Here is a 25,726-nt window from a genome sequence, read left to right as displayed (position 1 = left end):
GATTGGATTACATTGCAGTGGACACAGTAATTCACTCTGATTAGATACAGTGTATGGGTTTATGTTATGTCTTTCTTTCACTCCCTTTGTCCTTTTCTGTGTTTCCTCTGCAATAGGACCCTAGTCATTAAAGCACTGTTGCTAACTGTTAAACAAACACTGCCTGAATTATTATCCAAATACCGCAAATGTGAAATTCCAGATGTGGTATTACTCTGCATAGGGGCTTTGAATATCCTTCTTTTTGTTCCAGAGAAATTAATTAAATACAAAAAGGCAGTTTTTTCATATCCTTATTGTTCATAACATTTGGGGGGGGGGGAGTTTTGTTATTTTCCAAAACAGAATATTCCAGGTACTGCATTGCTTTTTTAAAGTACAGTATTTTCTAAAACTAGAAAATATCATTAAAGTGACTGAGAAACTTTTCAAAGAACTTATCCTCTTTATTAATATATTTATAAGAAAACTGGAGAAGCTGAAAAACATGCTAGCTACTGAGCATATCACCTGCTACCTTAGAAACAGCCCCCCAGAGAGCAGAAATTAGACTTGAGTTTGAAGCCACCTCTGTGCTATGCAAGACCTTTGCTCTCTTGTCCTCACTCACTGGGACTTCAGAGAGTCAGCTGCTGTTTAGAACCCAAGGTTTCAGTCAGATCACAAATAGTTGGAAATAATCCATGGTGGTTTGCTCCATCTCAAACTAAGCAAAGCCATCAAAATGATTGTATTTGGAACTGTAAAATAAAGCAAAGTTTGATTGAAAATCTTCAAATACTTTGAATTGAACTACAAAAAGGGGACCTTGAGGTTTTTTAGTTCAGCTGCCCCATGATTCTTCATTCTCCCACCCTTCACATCCACTCAGCACACATGTGTAAACACATATATTTACACAAATAGGCATAAATGTGTATTTACTGCAGATGCTTCCCTTGTAGCTCAGTTGATAAAGAATCTGCCTGCAATGCAGGAGACCCTGGTTCAATTCCTGGTTCAGGAAGGTCCTCTGGAGAAGGGAAAGTCTACCCACTCCAGTATTCTGGCCTGGAGAATTCCGTGGACTGTATAGTCCATGGGGTCACAAGGAGTCTGACACAACTGAGCAACTTTCACTCACTCACTGCAGATGCATTCCAATATAGGTATACATACATATATATATGTATACACACACACATGTACATGGGCTTCCCTGGTGGCTCAGCAGTAAAGATTCTGCCTGCAATGCAGGAGACTGGGGTTTGATCCCTGGATCAGGAAGATCCTCTAAAGGAGGGCATGGCAACCCACTCCAGTATTCTTGCTTAGAGAATCCCATGGACAGAGGAACCTGGCAGGCTACACTTCATAGGGTCACAAAGAGTCAGATACGACTGAGCAACTTAGCCGCAGCAGCAGCGTACACGTACACGCACACACGTATAAACCAATGCAAGTGTTATCCGGGTTCTACTTAAATACTTCCAGTGACTAGCATGAAACTTACTTTTCACCATTTTGATGGTGGTGTAAAGAAAGGGGGCACTTGGTTAATGCTATATATAATTGTTTAGGGATTTTTTAAAAGTGTTTTTCACTGAGGAGTTACTTCATTCATCAGCTCCCTCCCTTTTTCCTATGTCTATATTGATAAAGACAATAAATGACTTAAGAATGCTACTGTTGTATCCTTTTGCTGGTTTGATCCAGAACCAAACGTGAAAAAAAAAAAAATGGAATGAAACAGAGAAATATAAATTTAACTGAACCAAGATTTCTTTGATTTCAACCCCCATATCTGTAAAGTAAGTATTCATAGGACACATGTATCTGGCTGTGCAAAGCCCATGTGATTTGAGATAAAGGCATAGTTGGGTGTCAGGGGTAAGAACATCAAGTTGATGTTTGTCCTGTAACGGTCCTCCTCAATTTCTTCCATGTCTATGATCTCTCCTGTTTATATTTCTCTGGTGTGACTAATGCCTGTCCTAGGTTAAACTTGATTTCTTATATATTCAGATGTCCCCCGAGTGCTTGAAGATGTATTCTCAATGGCAGACTGAGATGAGCGTGCTTGATGTTTGTTTGCACCCTGTCTTATGCACTTTGGCCTGTCCATGCATCACAATGGGAGAAGACAACTAGACGATAAACAGACTGTATTTATTAGCCCATGCACTTCTGTTACTAAATTAATTCTGAAGTTAGATATTCTGCTTTAGTGATAAAGCCTTAGTAAATGGAAGCTATTTCTATGGATATTTTTATGGATATTCTTCTTTCTTAAGAAGAATAAAGACTCAAAATGTTTCTCAGAGGGCAGCTACTTACTGATCGAGACTTTGTGTACTGAAATTATTTAAATGTGTTTAAGACCACAAGATACAAAACACAGTGAATGAATTTTTAATTGTTTTTTCTTGCTTTCAGTCTTTGACTATAATCATATCTGAATATAATTTAAGAACACAGTCTGATGAATTATCTTTAATTTATAATTAATATTTGCAATTTTTCTGCATAATCATTAATTTTGAGAATTTTTTAAACTAAATACACAATGGACTTTAAAAATTAAAAGCCAAAGGAGTTAAAATATATGACCTCATCTGTTATTCTTCTAGGGTAAGATTCTTGGAGATATATATATATATATATATATATTTTTTTTTTTTTTTCCAAATACTTACCTGGTCCCTGTTTTGAGATATTCTAACTGATCTCCTCTCTGAGCTATTGTTATACTTTCTTTAAAGAACAAAGATGTTTTTCTTTGAAATTCCACATAATCCTATTATTATGTAAGGATTTGCATTATAGTTTTTTACATATAGAACTATAGTTAATCCTGGAACCATACTATAAATGCCTGGAATAATATTCACATCATTTGTCTTTCCATGATCTCTGACAATGAAAAGGATACTTATTACTGTTTATGAAATTACACCATGGATCAGGTCCAAGTGTTAAGACAGAAATTAATCACTGTCTCTTCAGAAGGGTCAACTTTAGGGATATTAGAGTACCAATTAGGAAATGTGCTCTTTTTATGGCACCTTAATGTTTTAAGAGATTAAATGCCCATTCAAAAGCATATTCCCAGTTCACTGTCAAATCGAGTCTAATGTGAATTGGTTCTTACACGTTCAGCTTAATTTTAGTCTGAATCAGACCTGTTATCCACTTCCAGCTCTCCAGAGATTTACATGGAGACAAATGAGAATTGGTCTCACCCTTTTGGAAGAGAAACTCTATAGAGCTGCTTCCTTCTATTGAAAGGGAACAGAGATTCTCCAAAGGACTAACCAGAGGGCCTCAGTTTCCCCATAATAACATTTTCTTCTGTGTCTCCTGGGGAAATATGCAGAGGAAAATATTGTATTTGGCAGCATGTTTGGGCTGTTGGCAGTGGAGATAACAGTTGTTGCCTAGACTTGAACAGTACAGAGAATTGTGGAGGAAAATTCTCTGTAAGTGGGAAACATATGTTATCCAGGCTCATGCAAAAGAGAAATCAGGCTCACAATGCACGTGAAATCCCATGTAAAGCATAGTTCACATCTCCACGGCATGCCTGTGCAGTGTTTTTAGATTTAACTATTCAAGTGGATCAACTTGGTGACATTTTGTTTCTCTCTCATTAAAATGGTATCTCTCATAATTTTAAGAGAAATTCTTAGAGTGCCTTACCAGTCCTCATAAACAAGCAGACTAGATAGGCAAGAAAGAAAAACTAGCCCCTGCATTTCTGTTCTTACAAATTTGACATTCTCTAAACCTCCAAGAAGAATCAGGCAAAGATATCTCTCTGCCTCTGGCCTCAAATGCATCAAGCTGTGGAGAGAATTGAAAAATCAGTGAAATTCTCTTAAATGCTGTTGACAACATTGTTATTTTTCCTCTTACTTTACTGTATACGTAGATTCCAGTGCCATGAGCTTTTGAACCAAAGCCAAACTTTTCATAGTTCCAGGAGTTCTTGATTGGAGAAGTGCTAACTGTCAGTACCTCACCCCAGGAACTAGGGAACACATAGGTAACACCTATATTGACACTTTGGCTTCTTAATGATGATACAGTTTGAACGTCAGAATTATACTGAATCCATGCAGTCCCAAAGTTGATGACCGTAGAACCAAGGGAGAAAGGGTGTTTAGTTTACCTTGACCTTTCATGAGCTCCTCATGTAAAAGTATCCAGAAGCTAAGTAATGAAGTATTGCGCTGAAAGTGAGAAGTATTAGCCCAGGTAAAAACTATTAGAATTAATTGATTAACCAATTTTAGTCTTAAGATAGATATTTAGATACACAGATGTTGGATAGATGCAAATATATATTAATAAAATATAAAATAATATAAATATTATACAGAAATATACATACACCCACACAAATACACATACAGAGAAAATATATATTGAAACTATAAGGAAAAGTACTGAACAGCCCTCTTTTGAGTAGGTGATGGACCCCACAGATAGCTTGTAGACAGTTCTCAGAGTAATTTCTTACATTTGTGTAGAGCTTCAAGGTTGACAGAGCACTTTTGCCAGCATTGAATTCTCTCTGACTCAGCCGACTTTGGACAGTCGCTGGCTTTTGGTTCTCTAGAGCTTAGCCTCTCAGAACCTACTGCCCTGATGGGCACTGTGGAGGGAGCGGTGGGAAAGCTCACGGAGGAGGTGGGCAGTGTGCAGGTCTGCCCTGATGACTTCCCTTGCTTCTGTAGGTGGGAGGCCACCCCATGGACCGCGTGCTCCTCCTCATGTGGGGGGGGCATCCAGAGCCGGGCAGTTTCCTGTGTGGAGGAGGACATCCAGGGGCATGTCAGCTCAGCGGAAGAGTGGAAATGCATGTACACCCCTAAGATGCCCACCGTGCAGCCCTGCAACATTTTTGACTGCCCTAAATGGCTGGCACAGGAGTGGTCTCCGGTAACTGTGACTTCTTTCTTTGTTCATTAGGAGAGTAAGTCCATTTGTCCCTCTCCGCATCATCACCCCACCAGCTACTCTGTCCACCTCCCCACTTCTCCATCTGAGCGGTCTAGATGCCTACTTGTGTAGACCCTGGAGTAGGCTTACCCCGAATCAAGCACAGCCAAAAGTATATGAGTAGGAAAAAATATATATATATATATGTATGTATATGTATATTTAGCATGCATGCTTATACACACACATCTTTTTCTTCAAGTGACTTCAAGATGCCACTATCACTCCCCATAATGTTCTCTTAAGTAAGAAGGGGAGGCAAGTGTCTGCCATGAGTAGCTGAGGCTGAATGAGCTGAAGCTGTGTAAGCTGTTCTGATGGTTGAGCACAGCAGACCAAAAGTTTGATTTCATTTTTTGTTTCTTATATTTTTTCTATGTCCAAAAAAGTGTCTTCAGTGGATTAAGATGAAAACTATGTCTATTATTCATTGGGAAAAAAAGATGAAAATAGCAATGTAATTAGAATGGAGGTGAAGCAGGATTAACTAAAATGAAAATAGTCTGGACATTAGGAAAGACACTGCAGCAGCTTAAACACAAAACATTAACTGGGGGGGGGGGGGGGTTTCTGGATTCTAGTGCCAAAAGGTGTGAAGTGGCAAAGGAGTGGAAAGGTGAGATGGAATGATGTGTCCTCAGCCACAGAGATGGCCACAGGTTACTCACATGGCCTTGTGGCTTTGTGCCTGCAGATTAGAGCTGTGATGTCTCTTTCTATCTAGACTTGCTCCCAAGCATGTGGAACCAATTAGTTCCTTTCATCATTTTTCCATGCCACTATTATCAGTTGGATCAGCCATGCTGCAATATAAATTAGCAATGATGGAAACTTTAAAAATTTAATGTCCATGTGGGAGCTGGCATTTTTCATACTTTAGTCCTAACAATCATTAGCAAAGTGACTGAATAAAATTAACATGCAGTCTTGGTAATCAAAAATTAGGCACACTCTATAATTTCTTTTCTCCTTCTCTTTGCTGCTTGGTTTGGGACTTTGCACACAGTGTGTGCTTAAGAACGGCTAACTGACGAATCCAAAGTGAAGAAATTGCAAATGATTTAATGTTCAGCCGCCTTCACATCGAAATAGCCCAACAGAACAAAGATCCCATGACTAGTAAGAAGTGATATAAAGCCACCAGGAGCCCTTCTGTAAAAGCAGCCATTTAAAGAGTCTCAGGTGGGAAGTGAAGAACAGTAAACAAGGCTTTGCCTATGAGTCTCCTTTCTTGCATTCTCCTTCCAGTGTACAGTGACGTGTGGCCAGGGCCTCAGGTACCGTGTGGTCCTCTGCATCGACCATCGGGAAGTGCATACCGGAGGCTGTAGCCCCAAAACCAAGCCCCACATAAAAGAGGAATGCATCATACCCACTCCCTGCTATAAACCCAAAGGTAACTTGATGGGGGCTCTGTAACCAGTCTTGTCGTAGTCATGTGTATTCACTGCTGTTTTCAATTCCTTGGAATACTTTTAAGTATCCCAAGTGTTCTTTATAACTATCCTTTGTAACTTAGACTCTACTTAATGGACTTAACTATTTCTAAAAGTCTTTGCAATAGTTTTGTTTGCAAATTGTTTTTAAGCACTATGTATTGATGTAATTCTCTCCTGAGTCAGAAAATTAATGGAAGACTGCTGCTGAAAAAAAAAAAAAATCAGATCTACTTGAAGCGAGATATTATAAAGATATTATAGAAGTATATGTGTGATTTACTATTCACATTGCTTTCTATTAAAAACAAAGCAGTAAGATTCATCAAATAAAAAAGAAAGAGGGCTTAAATCAATTAATCAATAAATGTGTGTATATATATATACATAAATATATGTATGTATATCACTGAATCACCTTGCTATATGCTTGAAACTGATACAACTGAGGTGTAAATTAACTACACCTCAGTTTAAAAAAAAAAAAAAGCAGTGAATCCAAACTGTCTGCTTTGCTAACCATGAAATATACCATACTTCATACTAATAAAACAACAACAAAAAGTTGTTGCTTTTTATATTGAAAGCTTTAAAATTAAAAATTAACATGAAACTGGACTCCAGAATCATAATTTGAAAGAAAAATTGGAATAAATCTATCGATGTCTACAACCCACTGCCTTGCCTATTGTAAGTTTTCCATGAATATTATCTTCAGAGTATGATTAGCTTTCTCAAATACAGGAGGATCAGTGGCCACTGATACGGCTGGCAGTCAATTAAAAAAGACAGTAAAATATTACAAGCCTACTATTCATGCTAAGCTGAATGCTCATTATTGAAAAACAGGGATGGTTCAAGCTGTCATAGACACCTTCATTGACTGAGTTCCTTTATCTTGGAGAGGTGAGCTAGTTATAAAACTATGTATGTATATTTGGAACCATTTGCTGGGTTCAAAATGTTAGCAAATCCTTTTGGCTTGGGCAGTTTTACATTTCTCACTGGCTTTGTTTTCTAAATGGTTGTTGCACAAAGAGGATAAAAAGTGATGCCCCAGCTTAAAATAATGCATTTTTTATTTGTTCATCTTTACCCAGCCACTTCAGAGAAAGAAAAGCAGTTTATGGGTAACTGTCAGGAGTAAAATCTGTATTTTCACAACTAGGTAGTCAGTCTGGCTCTCTAAACATCATTAAAATGCCATATAATTCTATGATATATGCATATATAGACATATTTCTTTCATCTTTATAATTATATGTTATAAAATGGTGATAGAGCCTCACTGGCTCATACTATAAAGGCAAATATGCCTATAAATGACTCTAATAAATATGTCAGAATGCAAATCTTGGCAGTTATTTATGTAGGAGCACTTATAACCTCCCTCTTTATCTTTCTCCTCCACAGTTTTCTTTTTTTTTTTCCAGGAAGTTGTTAGGAAGCTTATTTTGAATTGTTTGACCAAAGCTAGATAAATATTTGAAGCAAGACAAATTATGGTTTGTGGACCCCCAGTTCCTCATATTCCAATTGTCAGTGAACCTGTGGTGGATACTGCATGAGTCAGGTGTCTAAAGAAACATTTTGAGAATTTCAGAGTGGCAGTTTTCTTTGTTTTTTATAGGATGGTATAGATCACACTTAGCCAAAAAGAAAAAGAAAAACAAGTTAGAATTTATGAAAATATCACAATGTAATCCACTGTATTTTGTTTTAAAAGATAAATAGTGCTCTATCTTTTCAAGAGGAAATAGTGAAAAGATACTCTGATGATTCTTTATATACATATTGAGCTCCTAGAGTTATAACTTTCATAATAAAAAGACTTCACTCTTCAACATAATAAAGGGCACTCATATACAGAAATTAACCTGAAAACCTATTATTTATAGTTACCAACATCATAACTTTTAGGTAGTACAAAGTTGAGAACTGGGGAGGAGAAAATAGCATTTCCTTGAAATCCTAAACTGGTTCTAACCTCTTCTTTTTTGTCTCTATGCGCTGAATTCTCAGAAAAGCTTCCGGTTGAGGCCAAGCTGCCATGGTACAAACAAGCCCAAGAATTCGAAGAAGGAGCTGCTGTGTCAGAAGAGCCTTCGTAAGTTTTCAACCATGAGTTGTTTGACTTTGGATGCTGATTGGTTTAAAGAAAGAGGTATCTCACCCAGGCTTTCATAGGATCTGAACTCAGTATACTCCTCTTACCAAGGGTAGAGTGAGGCTTTGGGGCTGTCAGATTGGAGATTTATCAAAGCGTTTCTCAAACATGACTGCTCTCTAAATCTTTTGAGTTATGAAAATGAAAATGTAGTGCCTACCCTCTTCTCCAAAATCTGACCTTGTCTTTTCTCTTGCCAAGAGGCTGAAGGTAAGAAAGTCCAGGCTGCATCTGGTGATGTAGCATAGATTTGCTGTGGAAGCCTAGGCATCTTTTTACACTCCTTATCTCCCAGCTTTGCAGTATAGCCACTCACAAAAATGAAAGGGTAAGTGAGATATATCTGAAAGCAAAGAAAACTCATTAGCTTTTCTTTCCCCTTTCTTGCTGGATCAGAAGTAGATGGATACCAGGTCTCTGCCCCACTTGCTCATGGTCACACAACTGCTGAGTTTAATCAGGGCCGTGAAATCTGTAAGACCACCAGATGCTTCACAAGAGAAAACAAGGAATAGAGACAGATCAATCGATCACATAACTGCATGCTGATCTGCTAGGACACACTGATAGGCCTCTCTGCTGCGTCATTTTTAAAAATTTGGGAAAGCACTTTATTGATGAATTTCATCTATGTCCAAAGCAATTTCTCCAACTGATGATTATCTAGTTTATTTAATACAAGCATTAGACTCAGTACTATGCATTAATACATATGACATGTTATGTGAGCTTCCAAGAGCTCACAGTATAGCGTTCAGGATACAAAATGGTTTCCAAATATAGTTGTTCAGTTGCTAAGTCATGTCTGACTCTGCCACCCCATGGACTTCAGCATGCAAGGCTTCCCTATCCTCACTGTCTCCCTGAGTTTGCTCAAACTCACGTCCATTAAGTCAATGATGCCATCCAACCATCTCATCCTCTGTCACCAGCTTCTCTTCTTGCCTTCAATCTTTCCCAGGATCAGGGTCTTTCCCAAAGAGTTGGCTCTTCGCATTTAGTAGGCTTTACTAAATTTTACTAAATATATAAATTAACATTGTAATCTATATGTTTAAAAGCAATTTAGAATCTCTTCTGAGTCATCTTGTTTGAATCAAAATCTGATATATTGTTTGCCAGAATACAAATTGTGTTCTGAATCACACCCTAAACATCAAGAGATTGAAAAAGAAATCCAAAATACAAATTGGTACAATGACCAAAGTTCAATTTGTAAAGAAATGGTACTTAGTCACTTGTTTCACAGAAAAATGGTTTATATATGAGCAAACACATTTCTTAAAAGATAAGAAGCAAAACATAGGTTATTTCTGTGTTATAAGTTGCGGCAGCTTTTTTTTTCTTCTGCTTCTTTGAGGAAACACTTTAAGAAAAATCAACTAACCACTACAGAACTTTGGAGGAAAGTCAGTGGTTAAACATTACAGTGCAACTTTTATGTGACTATATAAAAGCTTAAAACTTTTTGTTTCTCTCCTGCCAGTACCTGGCTTGACAGGCCTTTTTGTTCCTGGAGAGGAAGGAAGCAGTTCATTTTAGAGGGATATTAACTCTTGAATCCACTAAGGTCCTATTTGAGACAGAAAGATGCCGTATAATTGGAGCTAGTCACTCTTTATATGTATTCTTAGGTTACTATACATTTAAAGCCAGTTAGGTTTTATTTTACCTAAATAAACTCTGCTCTCCTGTACATTATATTCTGTCATGCAGTCTAAAGCATAATTATGTATGTAATATTGCATTATGATCAATGTTAGATAATATAGCAAAGTTTAAATTAGATCAAAACATCTTATACCAATAATTAGACACATTTCCCATTACTAGATACTTCTTAAACAAAAGCTGTAACTAAATTTTAATGCTTCTGCAAAAGCATTACATAGACCACAACATTATATATCCATATTTTGTAATGAGTGTTTTCCACTAAACTTCTGATTAAGATGCATTATGCTTAACTTTAATCCTAACAAATCCCTAAACTAGTTAAACACATAATTTTAACCATTGAAACTATAGCCATATATTAGATTATTAAATTTTACTCTTGGTGTAATGGAATTGCCATCTTGGCATGATTAATCTGAATTGAAGTAGATTGTAATTAGAGTGCTAGTGCTGGGTAATGGAAATGTGTACTATAAATATTATGCTCAGAACAATAATTACTTTTATACCAAAATGAAATAAATGACAGCTGTAGAATGCTGTAATGAAAGATATATGGTTTCCATATTTTAATATACTTTACATGTTTCATGCACTAAACCCTAGAAAGGTCCTATGTGTCACATTCTTTTTTTAATTGATTTTGAAATTTAAAAACAGAATTTTGCATGGTCTTAATTCTTTTTTATGCCATATAGACTAGTTTCTAAATGTATGGAGCAACCTATAATTATTTTCCATACTATAATGAAAAAATGATATACTGTCAGCAAGTCTTTCTTCTCCCCACAGAACGGACACACATTGCTTAAATTAAACAGTAATGTTTAGAAGCTGTGGTTGTCACTTCTGAACTCATCAGAGAAGAGAATCAGGAATAGTGGTCCAGGACTGTTATCTCCTGCTTTGGCTCCAGTTAACATTCAGAGTCCTGTAGTAAAACAGCAAATGTCATTTATTTCCCCTTATGTAAAGTAGAAAACAGTGTCACTAGCCTGTCTCATTGAATACTAGAAGAAAATATGTAACTTTAAATCTTTAATAGATGGAGATACTATTATTGAATAATAGATTCTTTTGGTAACCCTAAAATAGAAAAAAAAAAAAATTGGTTAGCACTGTAGCCAAAAACATATAGGAAAGCAACCACTCTAAGACATGTTTAGAAAAAACCTGTAGTGAAGACTGAAAACTGAACTGCCAAAAAAATAACTAAATCTTTGTAGGAGTATATACCAGCTTTGATGTCCTACTAAACTAAATGCCCTGCAGAAGACACAAATACAATTATCAGTTTCATAGAATAACTGAAATAAATATCACATGATGGTAATGTCTTGAGCTAATGAAAAGTTCATTCGGGTTTTCCCATATCATGCTACGGAACAATCTGATTTGTCTTATGAAGCTACAGCTTCATTTAGAAATGCATTTAGATGCTTTTTTTCTGCAGCAACAGAAACAGACTGGTTTATTTACAATGTATATGATTCATATAGCATGAAGATAGGAATATTGCCTGAGTCTATTTTCTTGATCTGCAGAAAATGATTTCCTAACCCACAAGTAGAAATCTTGCTCTCTAAATTGACTTTTCACTGGTGGCCATAATTTCCCTTAATCCACACATAGGTTTTTATCAGGTTTCCCTGACAACCAACCTCAAAAATCTTTAAGCAGTGTATGTTTGTTTCTCTTGATTGAGCAGGACAACATGAACAAGATCCAACCCCAAACTGAAACTAAGAGATGGGGTGGGGGGCACTTTAGCTAGTGAAACAGATTAAGCACAGAAAACCTTATAAATTAATACAATAAAGTGAACTTGCTTCTGAGGGTGTCAGCTGAGAAATCCATAGAAATCCTTGCTACCTAATTAATGCAGAAAAAAATATGATTTAAGATAGACTTTTGCAAAAAGTAAGATTCTGGGAGAGTTGCATTTTTCTGAGGATAATAGCAGTGCCATTCTCACACTGGCAAGGGGGAAATGGGAGAGGGACTTAGAGAATTCTCTTCTGCCTTTATTTATGTGTTTTTGCGTTTGTTTTCAGTTGATGAGAGTATTATCAGGTTTAGAACACATCCTTGAAATGCCAGCTGATTGCTTCCACAAACAAATATGTGGAAATAGCTTTCTAGATATATTTTTAACCAACAAAATTTTACTTGTGTTTGGTGAGGGATCAGAACTACAACTGGTCATACAACTGTATTCATTAATTAAGCAGAAGCTAAAGAAATCACTTGACTTGATTTCCCATCTCCTGCTTTTATACCTTCCTTTTAGTCTTTGTTGGGATGTATGCATAAACAGCACAACCACCTCAAGCCACATACACAACACAGCCACTTTGACAGCTTAATTTCTTGAGTGAAAATGAAACACTGGTGACTTCTGGGATCTGTCAAGACAGCTCTCTGCCGCTGTTGTAGTTAATCAGCTGGTGGTCTTAAAAACCCTAATCTGACTTGAAATAGGAAGGAAAATTTTCATTTTCTTAACTTCTTCAAGCCACTAATAAGCCACTCAATACCCTAGAGGGTATAATCTGTTAAGTGAGGGCTTAAGGCTTAAGTATGTGTGTGCTCAGTCATGTCCAACTCTTTGTGACTCCCATGGACTATATAGCCTACCAGGCTCCTCTGTCCATGGAATTCTCCAGGCAAGAATACTAGAGTGGGTTGCCATTTCCTCCTCCATGGGATCTTCCAAACCCAAAAATCAAACCCACATCTCTTGAGTCTCCTGCATTGGCAGGAGGGTTCTTTACCACTGCACCACCTGGGAACCCCCAAGGCTTAAGAAAATGGTATGGCCTGGCAGCTTTTGATGCTTTGACTTTCTCTTTAGATTATCTGCTTTCTGAATCCAGTCATCCCAGGAAGAAGAAGGTGGAACTAATTGGGCATCTAGGGAGCCAGGTATCCCCCCAGATTGATTTCGGTCACCAGGAGTTCTGCTTGGATGGCTCAGAACAAATGACAGGAGGCAGGTGGTTGTTTCCCTTAGATACCCCTTGACGAACATCACCATTTTAACCAGCCATTCCTCATCTAACCCTGGCACATCCTGGCACACAGGTGGAGACCCTTACCAGTGTTTTGCTTCAGAGTTACAATTGGGTGGTCCTCTTTGCCTTGATCTTGCACTTTAAAAAAGTCTTAATTTACTTTATTAGATTTTCATTGAACAGCTTGACTGCATGGTTTGGAAAACATTTTTTGGCTGCAACATAAATGTTTGCCATAAATAACCTTGGTGTGAGCCATTTTAAAAAGGAAGAAGGAAAGCAAGCAGGCAGAAGGCAGCGGTAATATCTGGATGCCAGATGGCATCAGCTTAGTGATGGGGCTGTTCAGTAAGAGCATGCATCTGTGTGAACAGAACCCACAAGGAATTAAATACAGAAAGAAAAGCCAATAAGAGTCACTATGATTATTCTATAGTCATTAAATGGCTTGTTTACCTTGTTGAAAATAGTATTTAAAAATATAATATTTAAGAGTATGTTAGTCCATATTTATATCTAGTAAGTTGTCTGAGAATGTGGATGGCTTAACTCAGTGGTTAAGAATGTGAATTCATGTTTTTATAAAGTGGTTAGAAATGTTAATTTGGTGACACGTGTCTATATTTTCCCCCAAAGAATATTTAAGGAATCAAAAATTGGTAATGGAACCAGATAGTTTTGTTGTTCATACCCTTAATGTAAAATACCTCAAGTACATTCTCTTTGTGAATCTCGGGCCATAGACCATAAAAAGAAATATCTTAAGGGAGAAACAGATATATCTCTTATGAATCAAGAGTCACCTAAGGTTAAGAATTGTAAACACTGTTTGCTGATCATTAAATCCTCAGAAAGGATGTTGAAGCAGAACATGACATTAGAATTAGACAACAAAAACAGCACAACAGCATTTAATTTTAATTTGGCACCTGCAAAGTGAAAGCCTCATACTGGCCAGAATGAATGAGCCCTGATTCCCATAACCATCATCACTTCCCTCCCTTCCAGCTCCTTCCTTTCTGGGCTCCTGGTTTATCCAGATTGCTCTCCTCCCTTATATCATCTACAGAATTCTTAATATAAATTCTTTGGGTGATCATGTATTTTAGATAATACTGGACCTCCTAATTGTTCACATCTCCCAATGAAAGTAATTGAATTCACTCTTAAGTCACCTGCTCTGGGCCAGATTTTGTGCCAAGCGCAGGTTTTGTAAAAAGAAATCCAATAGTCCTTGCCCTCAAGAAACCTTGAGTGTGTGCTTACCACAGGCATGATAAGATTGTGACCAAAGTGTTGAGTATTGGCCAGTCATCCACAGATTGAACAAACGAGTCAGCTATTTGGAAGAAATGACCTTTGGGGTTTGGGTATGCACAGCACCATCGTGTTAATGATTTCACAAGAAGTGTAGGAGAATTTTTTATTGAATTCCCGAATTCTCTCTACTACTCTGTGTTCTCTGAGCTCCAGTATCAGGATAGTTAAGCTAATACATGGTGAAAATGCACAAATACGAGAAACGAGAGAAAGAAGACTGTGATAGAAACCACAGGTTTTGTGGGGGCATAAATGTGGGGATTGGCCGATGATGATGATATGTTTGTGTATCTGACTTTGACTCTAAAACTAGCACTTGAGGAAAGATTATTTGATCTTTTTATATAGCAAATGATTAGATATTTTATATCAGAAAATGTACCTCATTAATCTGTGTTAGGTGTTGCAAAATATACTACCAAAATCCTTGATAATTTCCTGAAATTTTTCAGATATATCAGGCTGCCAACTATGTGAGTTGGTGGGGGAGGGGGGGTGAGTCTCTGTATTTGTGTGCTCAAACAAGGAAACAGCCCTGCTGGAATCAAATTAAAAAGCACTTTAACTATTACTCACAGAGCAAGGTAACCCACTCCAGTATTCTTGCCTGGAGAATTCCTTGGACAGAGGATTAGTCCAAGGGATATAGGGTCACAAAGAGTCAGACACAACTGAAGCGACGTAGCACACACAAGCATGGTAGCAGCATGCCCAGTGGTGGAAAGTGTGGGCTCCAGGGACAGACTCCTTGAATGTGAATCGTGGATTCCCCCCAATAGTAACAGGGGACCCTGACAAGTCACTTAACCCCATAGGCTTTAATTTCCTCATTGAGAAATGAACATAATGGTATCTATATCATAAAGATGTTGAGAGGATTAAGTTATGTGTAAAGTGCCTGATATGCAAGAAACTCTGTTTAGGTGTTAACTGTGGCTATGGTTGTACCTTTTCCAGTATCATTCATCTTTCTTGAGAATATTGATAGCAAACATGTTTCATAATCATTCATTTCCAAATGGAGAAATTGAGAGAGGTGGTATCCCTGCTTCATACATGTTATATCATATAGCATGTGAGACAACCGCAAGTGACCACAAATACCCTCCAATTTCAGCTCATGGCTCTTAGCTAACACCACTTCTCTGCATCCCCTCTATATTTCTGAGACTGTTTTAAGACTCGCTTATAGGCATCTCACTTTGAATTTAGCCAGAAATTTATCCTAAAGGACAAAGGTTAGTTACCTTGATTTGAACAAAAAGCAATCTGTAACAAATGGCAAAAATAAGGAAAGTTTGGAAAGTGCTCATCCTCTGTCAGCTCTGAGTTACGTATAGTTGATCTCCCAAGCTTGCTCCCAGCATACACAGAAAAAATCAATAACAAATTCAAGAGAGCAGACAGAGACATTTTTATGTAGTCACTAGAAAAGCCTTTCTTGCGAACCACTAAGTTCTAAATGTGTCAGCCCCTCCTACTGTCTCCACTTAATGCTTATTCTGCAGCTACTTTCAGAGCTAAATCTGAACTGTTGCTCAGCTGAGCCCTAGAGAGTGGCAAAGACAAATTAATGGGATCCTCGTGTGCCAAAATAAAGTATGGACCCTGTCAGCACCAATATATGTTAAGTCCATTAAGGTCATTTTTAATGAACTGAACTTTTCATTGGAAAGCTTTGCCAAACTTGTTGAATTAAGGGGAAGAAACCTTTACAAAATTACAAGATAAACTAATTCTGCTCTGTGTGAAGAAGAAATGGTTCATGACAAGTATTCTGAGTTTACAGTATTTTATATTTTTATCAAATTCAGGGAAAAGAATGTACATTGAAATCTACATTCTGTTATTAAGCTAAGAACTCCAAATGCACTAATAGCATTGTATGTGCTGATGGTATTTTAGTCCCTGGGACCTGGATTGTTTGTTTGTTTTTGAGATTTTAAAAACAAACTTTATTTGATATTTCCATAAGCTCCCTTACTCCAGATTTTGCCAAAAGCCTCCATAAGATTATCTTTTTTTGTCGTTGTTGTTATTTATATTTTTTAAATATAAATTTATTTATTTTAATTGGAGGTTAATTACTTTGCAATATTGTATTGGACCTGGTTTTTTAAATCTTCAGACTAGCCTCAAGGAAAACCAAACTTTTAAATCATGTTCTGTTCACATAGGTCAGAAAAGCAGTGGAGAGAAAGATGGTCTGAAACAAGTGTCCTAGCCTCATTTTTCATTTGGGAAGAATGATTTGGCCCCATTTCTATCTGCAACAAACAGTTAAAAGTCTATATTCTCTTTTTCCCAAATCTCTGTGTGTAATGAGTTTTAAAGAGGGGGCTTCTCTAACCTAGGAACACTTTCAGAATGCTCCAAAGTCTTCACTGATGGGTGGCTGGTTATAAAATAACCAGTGTTAGATCAGCATTGTATATAAATTACTGAAGGCAGCCTCTGATTCAAAACTGCCCCCAAATCCTTTTATTCTATAAAACAGCATTTTTATTGAGATTTAACTGAAGTATAATATACACAGAATTTAAACTTGCTTCAAGCTGCATGATAACCCAAACCTCACCAAGATGAATTGAGGCCTCCCCATACTGCCCAAGGGCAGCTCTAAGAATATAAATAAATCAGCCTATGATAGCCACTAAATCTGGGCACATTCACTTCTCAAAAGACCATAAGAAATGTCTAAACAGGAAAAGGTTATTGGATTTTCCATGCCAATGCCTGGAAAGGTCTTAGGCTTTTTATCTTGCTTGCTTTCAATCTCTGGGGCCAAGAATAAACCGAATATCAAATCACTCATAACATCAATCCTTAACCTCTTATTTATCCATTCACTCACTCATTTTTTTTTAATGTATTTATTGAGCACCTATTATGTGAAGTTCTGTCTTCATGGAGGTTTGCTCTTATGAAGAGAGTTATACCATAAATGTTCACACTTGATTATCAAAAACTGATCACTGTTATAAGAAAATGAATGAAGAAGTGCTCTCGGAGAGTCTGATGGGGCTTTCAGTAGGTCCAAGGTCAAGGATGTCTTCTTTGAGAAAGGACATTTCAGCTGAGACCTGTAAGATGAATGGAAGTTATTCTAAACTGAGAGGAAAAGGAGATCCATCCAGGGAGTGACCCACACATTTCAAAACTTTGAACCGGGAAAGAATGACACACTTTTAAGCAAGTGAAGGAAGATTAGTATGTCTGGAAGCCAGTGATGACGGGAGAATAGTAGGAGTTGAAGGTGGATAATGGCATAATGTAACCATTCTGAATATAACAGGAACAATTAAAAGCTTTACATTTTAAGAACCTCCTGGCTACAGCATGAATAATGAGTTAGTAAGGGCTAATAGAGGATGAAAACAGACCAGTGGCTATTGTGGAAGTTCAGGAGAGAGCAGATGTTAGCTTCAGTGATCTGGCTTATGTGGCAGTGTGAGAGCCAGGACAGTGAGTTGGTGAAGAACATGGATTCTATAGTAAATGGCCATGGTTTAAATCTTGACTCTGCCATTTATTTAGCAGTATGACCTTGGGAATATCTGTGTGTCGATTTTATATATCTAGAAGTGGGGATGAAAATATTATTGTTAAAATACAATCTTTAGAAAGTTAAAATCATTATTTCTGTTAATAAATATAAAATGAGCACATGTCAAATTTTTGTTTAACTCTTGAATTATGAAGAAACCAATATCAAATTCTAATGTGAATTGGATTTAGAAAAGTTTGTATTTTCTATCAGGCAAAATTATACAGAAAAATAATGTCCATCACTTTGAACAAAAAAATATCTCCATCATTACAGGCCCTTTACAAGGAACCTTGCATCTCTGCTACTGCTAAGTCACTTCAGTCATGTCCAACTCTGTGCAACCCCATAGACGGCAGCCCGCCAGGCTCCCCCGTCCCTGGGATTCTCCAGGCAAGAACACTGGAGTGGGTTGCCATTTCCTCCTGCAGTGCATGAAAGTGAAAAGTGAAAGTGAAGTCGTTCAGTTGTATCCGACTCTTAGCGACCCCATGGATTGCAGCCTACCAGGCTCCTCCATCCATGGGATTTTCCAGGCGAGAGTAGTGGAGTGGGGTGCCATTGCCTTCTCCATTGCATCTCTATATAGGTGCAAAATAGACCAGCTTCCTTAGAATTTGACAGCCCCTGTAAGTCTGCTAGACTTCCCATTGAAAGAAACCCAGTAATCTTGTTTGCCCATTTAACGATGTTTCTGACAATACCCATCTCCTAACAATGTTATAACAAGTTAATGTATAGAAATGCTTAAAACATATCAGTGAGCTCCTTGTATATTTTGGAAATTAATCCTTTGTCAGTTGTTTCATTTGCTATTACTTTCTCCCATTCTGAGGGTTATCTTTTCGCCTTGCTTATAGTTTCCTTTGCTGTGCAAAAGCTTTTAAGTTTAATTAGGTCCCACTTGTTTACTTTTGTTTTTATTTTCATTACTCTAGGAGGTGGGTCATAGAAGATCTTGCTTTGATTTATGTCATCCAGTGTTCTGCCTATGTTTTCCTCTAAGAGTTTTATAGTTTGTGGTCTTACATTTAGGTCTTTAATCCATTTTGAGTTTATCTTTGTGTATGGTGTTACGAAGTGTTCTAATTTCATTCTTTTACATGTAGCTGTCCAGTTTTCCCAGCACCATTTATTGAAGAGGTGCTCTTTGCCCCATTGTATATTCTTGCCTCTTTTGTCAAAAATAAGGTGCCCATAGGTGCATGGGTTTATTTCTGGGCTTTCTGTCTTGTTCCATTGGTCTATATTTCTGTTTTTGTGCCAGTAACATACTGTCTTGATGGGTGTAGCTTTGTAATATAGTCTGAAGTCAGGAAGGTTGATTCCTCTAGCTCCATTCTTCTTTCTCAAGACTGCTATTTGGGGTCTTTTGTGTTTCCATGTGAATTGTGAAATTTTTTGTTCTAGTTCTGTGGAAAATGCCATTGGTAATTTGATAGGGATCACATTGAATCTGTAGATTGCATTTGGTAGTATAGACATTTTCACAATATTGATTCTTCCTACCCAGGAACATCTGTTTATGTTGTTTTTGATTTCTTTCATAGTGTCTTATAATTTTCTGTGTATAGTTCTTTTGTCTTAACTTAGGTTAAGTTTATTCCTAGATATTTAATTCTTTTTGTTGCAATGGTGAATGGAATTGATTCCTTAATTTCTCTTTCTGATTTTCCATTGTTAGTATATTGACAAGGGATGAATTTCCAAAATATACGAGCAGCTCATACAACTCAGTGCCAGAAAAACAAACAACCCAATCAAAAAATGAGGGAAAGACTTAAACAGACGTTTCTCCAAAAAAGATATACAGATGGCTGACAAACACATGAAAAGATACTCAACATTGCTCATTATTAGAGAAAAGCAAATCACAACCGCAGTGAGATGTCACCTCACACCAGTCAGAATAGTCATCATCAAAAGTCTACAAACAGTAAATGCTGGAGAGGGTGTGGAGAAAAGGGAATGCTCTTGCACTCTTGGTGGGACTATACATTGATATAGCTACTATGGAAGTCGGTGTGGAGATTCCTTAAAAAACTAGGAATAAAACCACCATATGACTGAGCAATCCCACCGCTAGGCATATACCCTGAGGAAACCAAAACTGAAAAAGATGCATGTATCCCATTGTTCATTGCAGCACTATTTACAATAGCTAGGACATGGAAGCAACCTAGATGTCCATCGACAGATGAATGGATAAAAAAGTTGTACATATATACAATGGAATATTATTCAGCCATAAATGGAACACATTTGAGTCAGTTCTGATGAGGTGGATGAACCTAGAACCTATTATACAGAGTGAAGGGAGTTTAAAAGAAAAATATAAATATCATATCCCAATGCATATATGCGGAATCTAGAAAATGGTACTGAAGACTTTATTTACAGGGCAGCAGTGGAGAAACAGACATAGAGGATAGACTTATGGACATGGGGAGAAGGGAGGAGAAGGTAAGATGTATGGAAAGAGTAACATTGAAACTTACATTACCATATGTAAAATAGGGAGCCAACAGGAATTTGCTGTATGGCTCAGGAAACTCAAACAGGGCTCTGTATCAATCTAGAGGGGTGGGATGGGGTGGGAGATGGGAGGAAGTTTCAAAAAGGAGGGGATATATGTATACCTAAGGCTGATTCATATTGAGGTTTGACAGAAAACAACAAAATTCTGTAAAGCATTTATCCTTCAATTAAAAAATAAATAAAAATATCCATGAACATTAACTATTATTGTGGTGGTTGTTGCTGCTGTTACATCAAGGTAGATGTAGTAGAGATAGAAATAAATGGATTTCAGATATATTTTCAAGGGAGAATTAGTAGAATTTGGAAATTGTTTGAAAGTGAGAAGTTAGGGAAAATGCAGGATCAAGAGTAAATCCTAAGTTTTCATGTGAGCAGTTAGCTGCCCAGTTGAATCATTTGCTGTGATGAAGGTTGGAAGAGGAATCAGATGCTGAGGAGGGGAACCAAGAGTTCCATTTTGAACACTTTAAATTGGAGATTACTTTGAAATATTCAAGTGAACATGTCAATCAGCAAGGATGTCAATGTGTAGTGGTTAAGAGCATGAAACTCTTCTAGGTGTGTGGTTTATACCTGTTCCCTCATCTACATATTAAATGGGGATTATAATTCTTATCTCATTAGATTATTCTTGGGTTTTAACATTTATTTGTAAAGCAGTTAGAAGTGAGACTGGTACCTAAGACACACTATATAATGTTTTAAAACATTAAATATATTAATGTTTATTCCTTTCAAAGAGTAAAATGGCTCCCTATCCCAAATCTTAATTAAAAAAAAAGTTTCAATATGAAGCCCAGATAAAAGGTCTAGACTGGAGAGTCAATACATAGAATTGCCTGAACTTTGGTGGTTTTTGAAACCAAGAATCACTGATGAGCAAATCAGAAGACCACACCAAACTGAGCCTCAGGCACTGCAATATTTAGTTTGAGGAGAGGAGGATTTAGAAAAGGAATCTGAGAAGGAAGTGACCAGAAAACAAAAACAAGCAAAGTTTGATGCCTTGTGAGTTGAGGAGAAAGTAATTCAAGGAAAGAGGCACAATCAGGTGTCTTGGATGCTACTGAAAAGAAGACTGGATATGTCAGGAATAGCAGAAAATTTGAGGCTAATACTCTGAAACGTTTATTATCAACTGTCTTTCTCCTGTCTTTTCTCTTCTTGTTAAAGCAGAATAACATCCTGATGGTCAAGAGGGTCCCACTCTTAGTTAGACTCCTTCTAATGTCTTGTCTGGAACCACATCAGAGAAAGCTGGCTCAGACTCACAAGATGAGTTTAACAGAGTACTCAGATGTATGAGGTCCTAGACTTTGAAAGAGTCCAGTCATCTCTGGCTTTTTGGAACTTGGGGAGAGCTCTGATCTCCCACAGCATTTCCTTCTAGTACAAAGTCTCTTTGAAAGGAAAATGTGATTTTCAATGCAGTCAGCCTTTCTTCCCCTCCTTCCAACACTGAGCATTTCTGCAAGAAAGCCATTGAGGCATTCTTGCAGAGGCCAGCTGCCTCTCAAAGAACTCAAAAGGGCATCATTATCATGAGAAAATGATGTCAACTACTTGGAAAATGCCACTAAATATAGCTCTCCCAGGATGCCTTAGAGAATTAGGGAACTGAGTCCGTCCTTCCCATCACTGGTTAGCACTACTAGATGGGGTAGTCACTGAATTTTGTTTCAAATAATCATACTGGTGACTGCACCAAAGTTGTCATTTGTTTTGTCAGCTTAATTTCTAGAACCATTCTATTCTTGGTTATACTACTGGGCACTTTACATTGCTGAACACCCTCCCAATTCAGGCATGATATGGATGTGAAGAATCTATGACAAAAAAGTGGTGCTATTAGATGTTTCGTAGAGTGGTATCTTGGATACCTTTACAAAATTTTGCTTGGAGACTTCAATATGCATTGCATAACTGGCATGAATTATTTGCAGTTCCAGAAAGTTGTAAGCTAACAGCAGTAGTTGAGAAATATTTTTATAATTCCACATACGGATCAAGTATCCTTGACTAAAGAATTTTCACAATAAGTTAGATTCTCGTTTATTTGGAATGATTTAGGTATTAGGTATGGCTCTAAGTGAATGTAGAGGCATATCTTGGATAAGTATACTCTCAACACCTTAATGCTTTAGCTATATTTTTAAATAATCATTTTAAGTCTGTCTTAGTATGATGGATTTTATAATTCTAAAACTCCTAAAGTGATACAGTTAAAGAATTGCCTTCCGTTTGTAGCATTCCCACATTTTATTTGTTTACTAGTTTGAAGGTTTTTTATTTAAAAAAAAACTTTTAATTTCATAGAGACATTGAATAAATAATTAAGTAGATGAAAGAATGTGTTTCTATTTCCCTTTCTAACTTTCTTTCCCACCCAGCAGCAATGTGTTTTTCTTATAGATCCAAATGGCTCATGCATAGATCCAAATGCCCAGCTAGATTTTAGGTAACTGTACCATTTCCTAAAGATTTTACTGTCTCAAAGATTGTCCAAAATCAGAAGAACCAACTCTTTTAAGACTAAAAAAAAAGAAGAGAAAAAGATTGAGTTAAAAATAAGATGAAGTAATACAAAATATCATTTTTACCAATAACATATAATGATTTTTTGGTCCCCAAATGACATATTTATGTAAAAGACTTTCTGGTTAATTTGGCATAGAATTACTTATACAATATTTTATTTTTCCAATGTACTTTTCTCCAGATCCCTCTGTGGTCACTGTTAAATGAGAAGATTTTAGAATGGGAATAATCATGAATCTCATGCAAATATGAAATAAATATCTGTCAAAGATTGCATTGACTTCATTAATTAATGAAGAAACTAGGAAGATGTTCGGAGAAGAAAATGGCACCCCACTCCAGTACTCTTGCCTGAAAAATCCCATGGACGGAGGAGCCTGGTGGGCTGCAGTCCATGGGGTCGCTCAGAGTGGGACACGACTGAGCGAATTCACTTTCACTTTTCACTTTCATGCATTGGAGAAGGAAATGGCAACCTACTCCAGTGTTCTTGCCTGGAGAATCCCAGGAATGGGGGAGCCTGGTGGGCTGCCATCTATGGGGTCGCATGGAGTCAGACACGACTGGGGTGACTTAGCAGCAGCAGGAAGATGTTACAACCAGTTCAAAGGAAATTTAAAAGAGCCAAACATATTCAGGCAAATAAGAATGCTGAAATGAATTTACAAGTGGATGCAAAATGGGTCTATCTACAGGACAACCAATTACATTCCACTAGACACAATCCACTAGATGGTAAAGTGTCTCCCTACAATGCGGGAGAGCCAGGTTCGATCCCTGGGTTGGCAAGATCCCCTGGAGAAGGAAATAGCAACCCATTCCAGTATTCTTGCCTGGAAAATCCCATGGACAGAGGAGCCTGGTTGGCTACTGTCCATGGGGTCGCACAGAGTCGGATACGACTGAGCGACTTGACTCACAGACACAGTTAATCCTCATTTCTATGAGCCTGAATCATTTTCATGATCAATTTTCTACAATTTATAGAGGAATAAAAATAACTCATGGTTATTTTAAATCTCAGAGATTTTAAAATTTTGCAATAATCAGAAAGAATGCACTGAACAGAATATCCAGTAATATTTAGGGTCTGTTTTAAAGTTGTTACAATTTTTTCCTACACTATTAAGTTTATTCCCTCCTCACCCCTCACCCTAAAACCATCAAAGAAAGAATAAAAAGAAATATACAGCCTCTATCAACTTATAATTCAAATGTTATAAGATTGAAAACTAAACTAAAATCAAATATCTGTAATGTGATTTCCTTCAAGTTTCGTTGTATTTTGAAACTAGAGAATGAGCTGAGGCTCATAACAGCATCAAAATAACTCTACAGAGCTACTATATTGTGCTACTCATATTTTGAATAATCCCAATGATTTTTTAGACAACACATGTGAAAGGAGGAGAGAGAAAAGGAAGAGGAGAAAAGCTGAATATCAGACTATGTGTGTAAAACTAGAGCTTAGTGGTTAATACCTGAAGTGACATGAGACTAAGAGTGAATTGTTTCCCTGTAGCAACGTATAAATAAAGTGATAGTTTTTATTATTTCAGTCCATGCTTCTGACTCCATAATAGCCACTAATAAACTAAACTGCTTTGGGATTTCACAAGTGAATTTGATTATCACTCATCTATTTTGTTATAGGGACTGTGGTTACACCTCTAATTAAAGAATAAGCCTTTTGGTAGTGAAATGAACAATGAAGCTTGCAAACAGAAGAAGCATAAATTATTTATTTGCCAAGGTTCTGTTCATTTGTTTGTTTTATCCTGAGGATGGGAAAACTAAATGCAGAATCATATCAATCATTTCTGAAGCTCAAGCCCACCATTCAAAGAACTCACTTATCCAAGCCATCCCTCATTCTTCTGGCAATCGTGCTGCTAACCAAAAGAATAGTTAAGTTGCCTAAATTAAACTTCAATAATACATTGTCCATGTGTACATCAAGACAATTAACATGCAGATTTTTTTAATTTTTAATATGAATTTACTTATTTTAATAACATGCAGGTTTTTTTTTAAAGGACATTGACTCCATTTTAAAGGTCACACTTTAAAGGTTCTAACTCAGCAAGAACTACTCAACTTCTAAACGTTTCTGTTAAACCTCCAGGCTCATTTGACTGCCCTCTCCCTGACCTTTGTTCCTCCCACTTGTGGCCAGAAAGCTCAAGATAGTAAATACAGAGTTGGGAGATCCAGGGATGTGGGGGAAGGTTTCATATGAAAAACAGTTATTATTCATTTGGCCATTTGCACTATTAGATATTTTTCTTTTGAAATACAATCTCTTGCCTTCAGTGAGAGAGAATATTATATCATCCAGCGTATGCACTAGAGAAATTAAACTGAGTGCCAAAAGACAGCACCACTTAAAGACCAAATTGTTCTTAATTGGTGTGAATTTGATGAAGACCTAAGGATAGTGGGTTGGGAGATATGCCAATAAGGCTGTCTGACACTTGATAAGGTTCTCACTTGGGAGACATAA

The 25,726-nt window shown here is 37.1% G+C and overlaps 1 protein-coding gene across 1 annotated transcript in view; it reads left to right on the top strand.

The window, feature by feature from the left end:
• ADAMTSL1 (ADAMTS like 1) overlaps window positions 1-25,726 on the top strand; it is a 444,282-nt gene that overhangs the window by 182,390 nt on the left and 236,166 nt on the right. Inside the window, exons 11-13 of the mRNA XM_068973576.1 lie at window positions 4,719-4,923; window positions 6,232-6,379; window positions 8,442-8,526. Coding sequence (XP_068829677.1) covers window positions 4,719-4,923; window positions 6,232-6,379; window positions 8,442-8,526 — 438 coding nt within the window. The remainder of the gene's footprint in view (window positions 1-4,718; window positions 4,924-6,231; window positions 6,380-8,441; window positions 8,527-25,726) is intronic.

This window comes from Capricornis sumatraensis, chromosome 6 (genome assembly GCF_032405125.1).
Source record: "Capricornis sumatraensis isolate serow.1 chromosome 6, serow.2, whole genome shotgun sequence".
Classification (NCBI taxonomy): Eukaryota; Metazoa; Chordata; class Mammalia; order Artiodactyla; family Bovidae; genus Capricornis; species Capricornis sumatraensis.
This window is presented reverse-complemented; position numbering and strand designations above follow the sequence as displayed.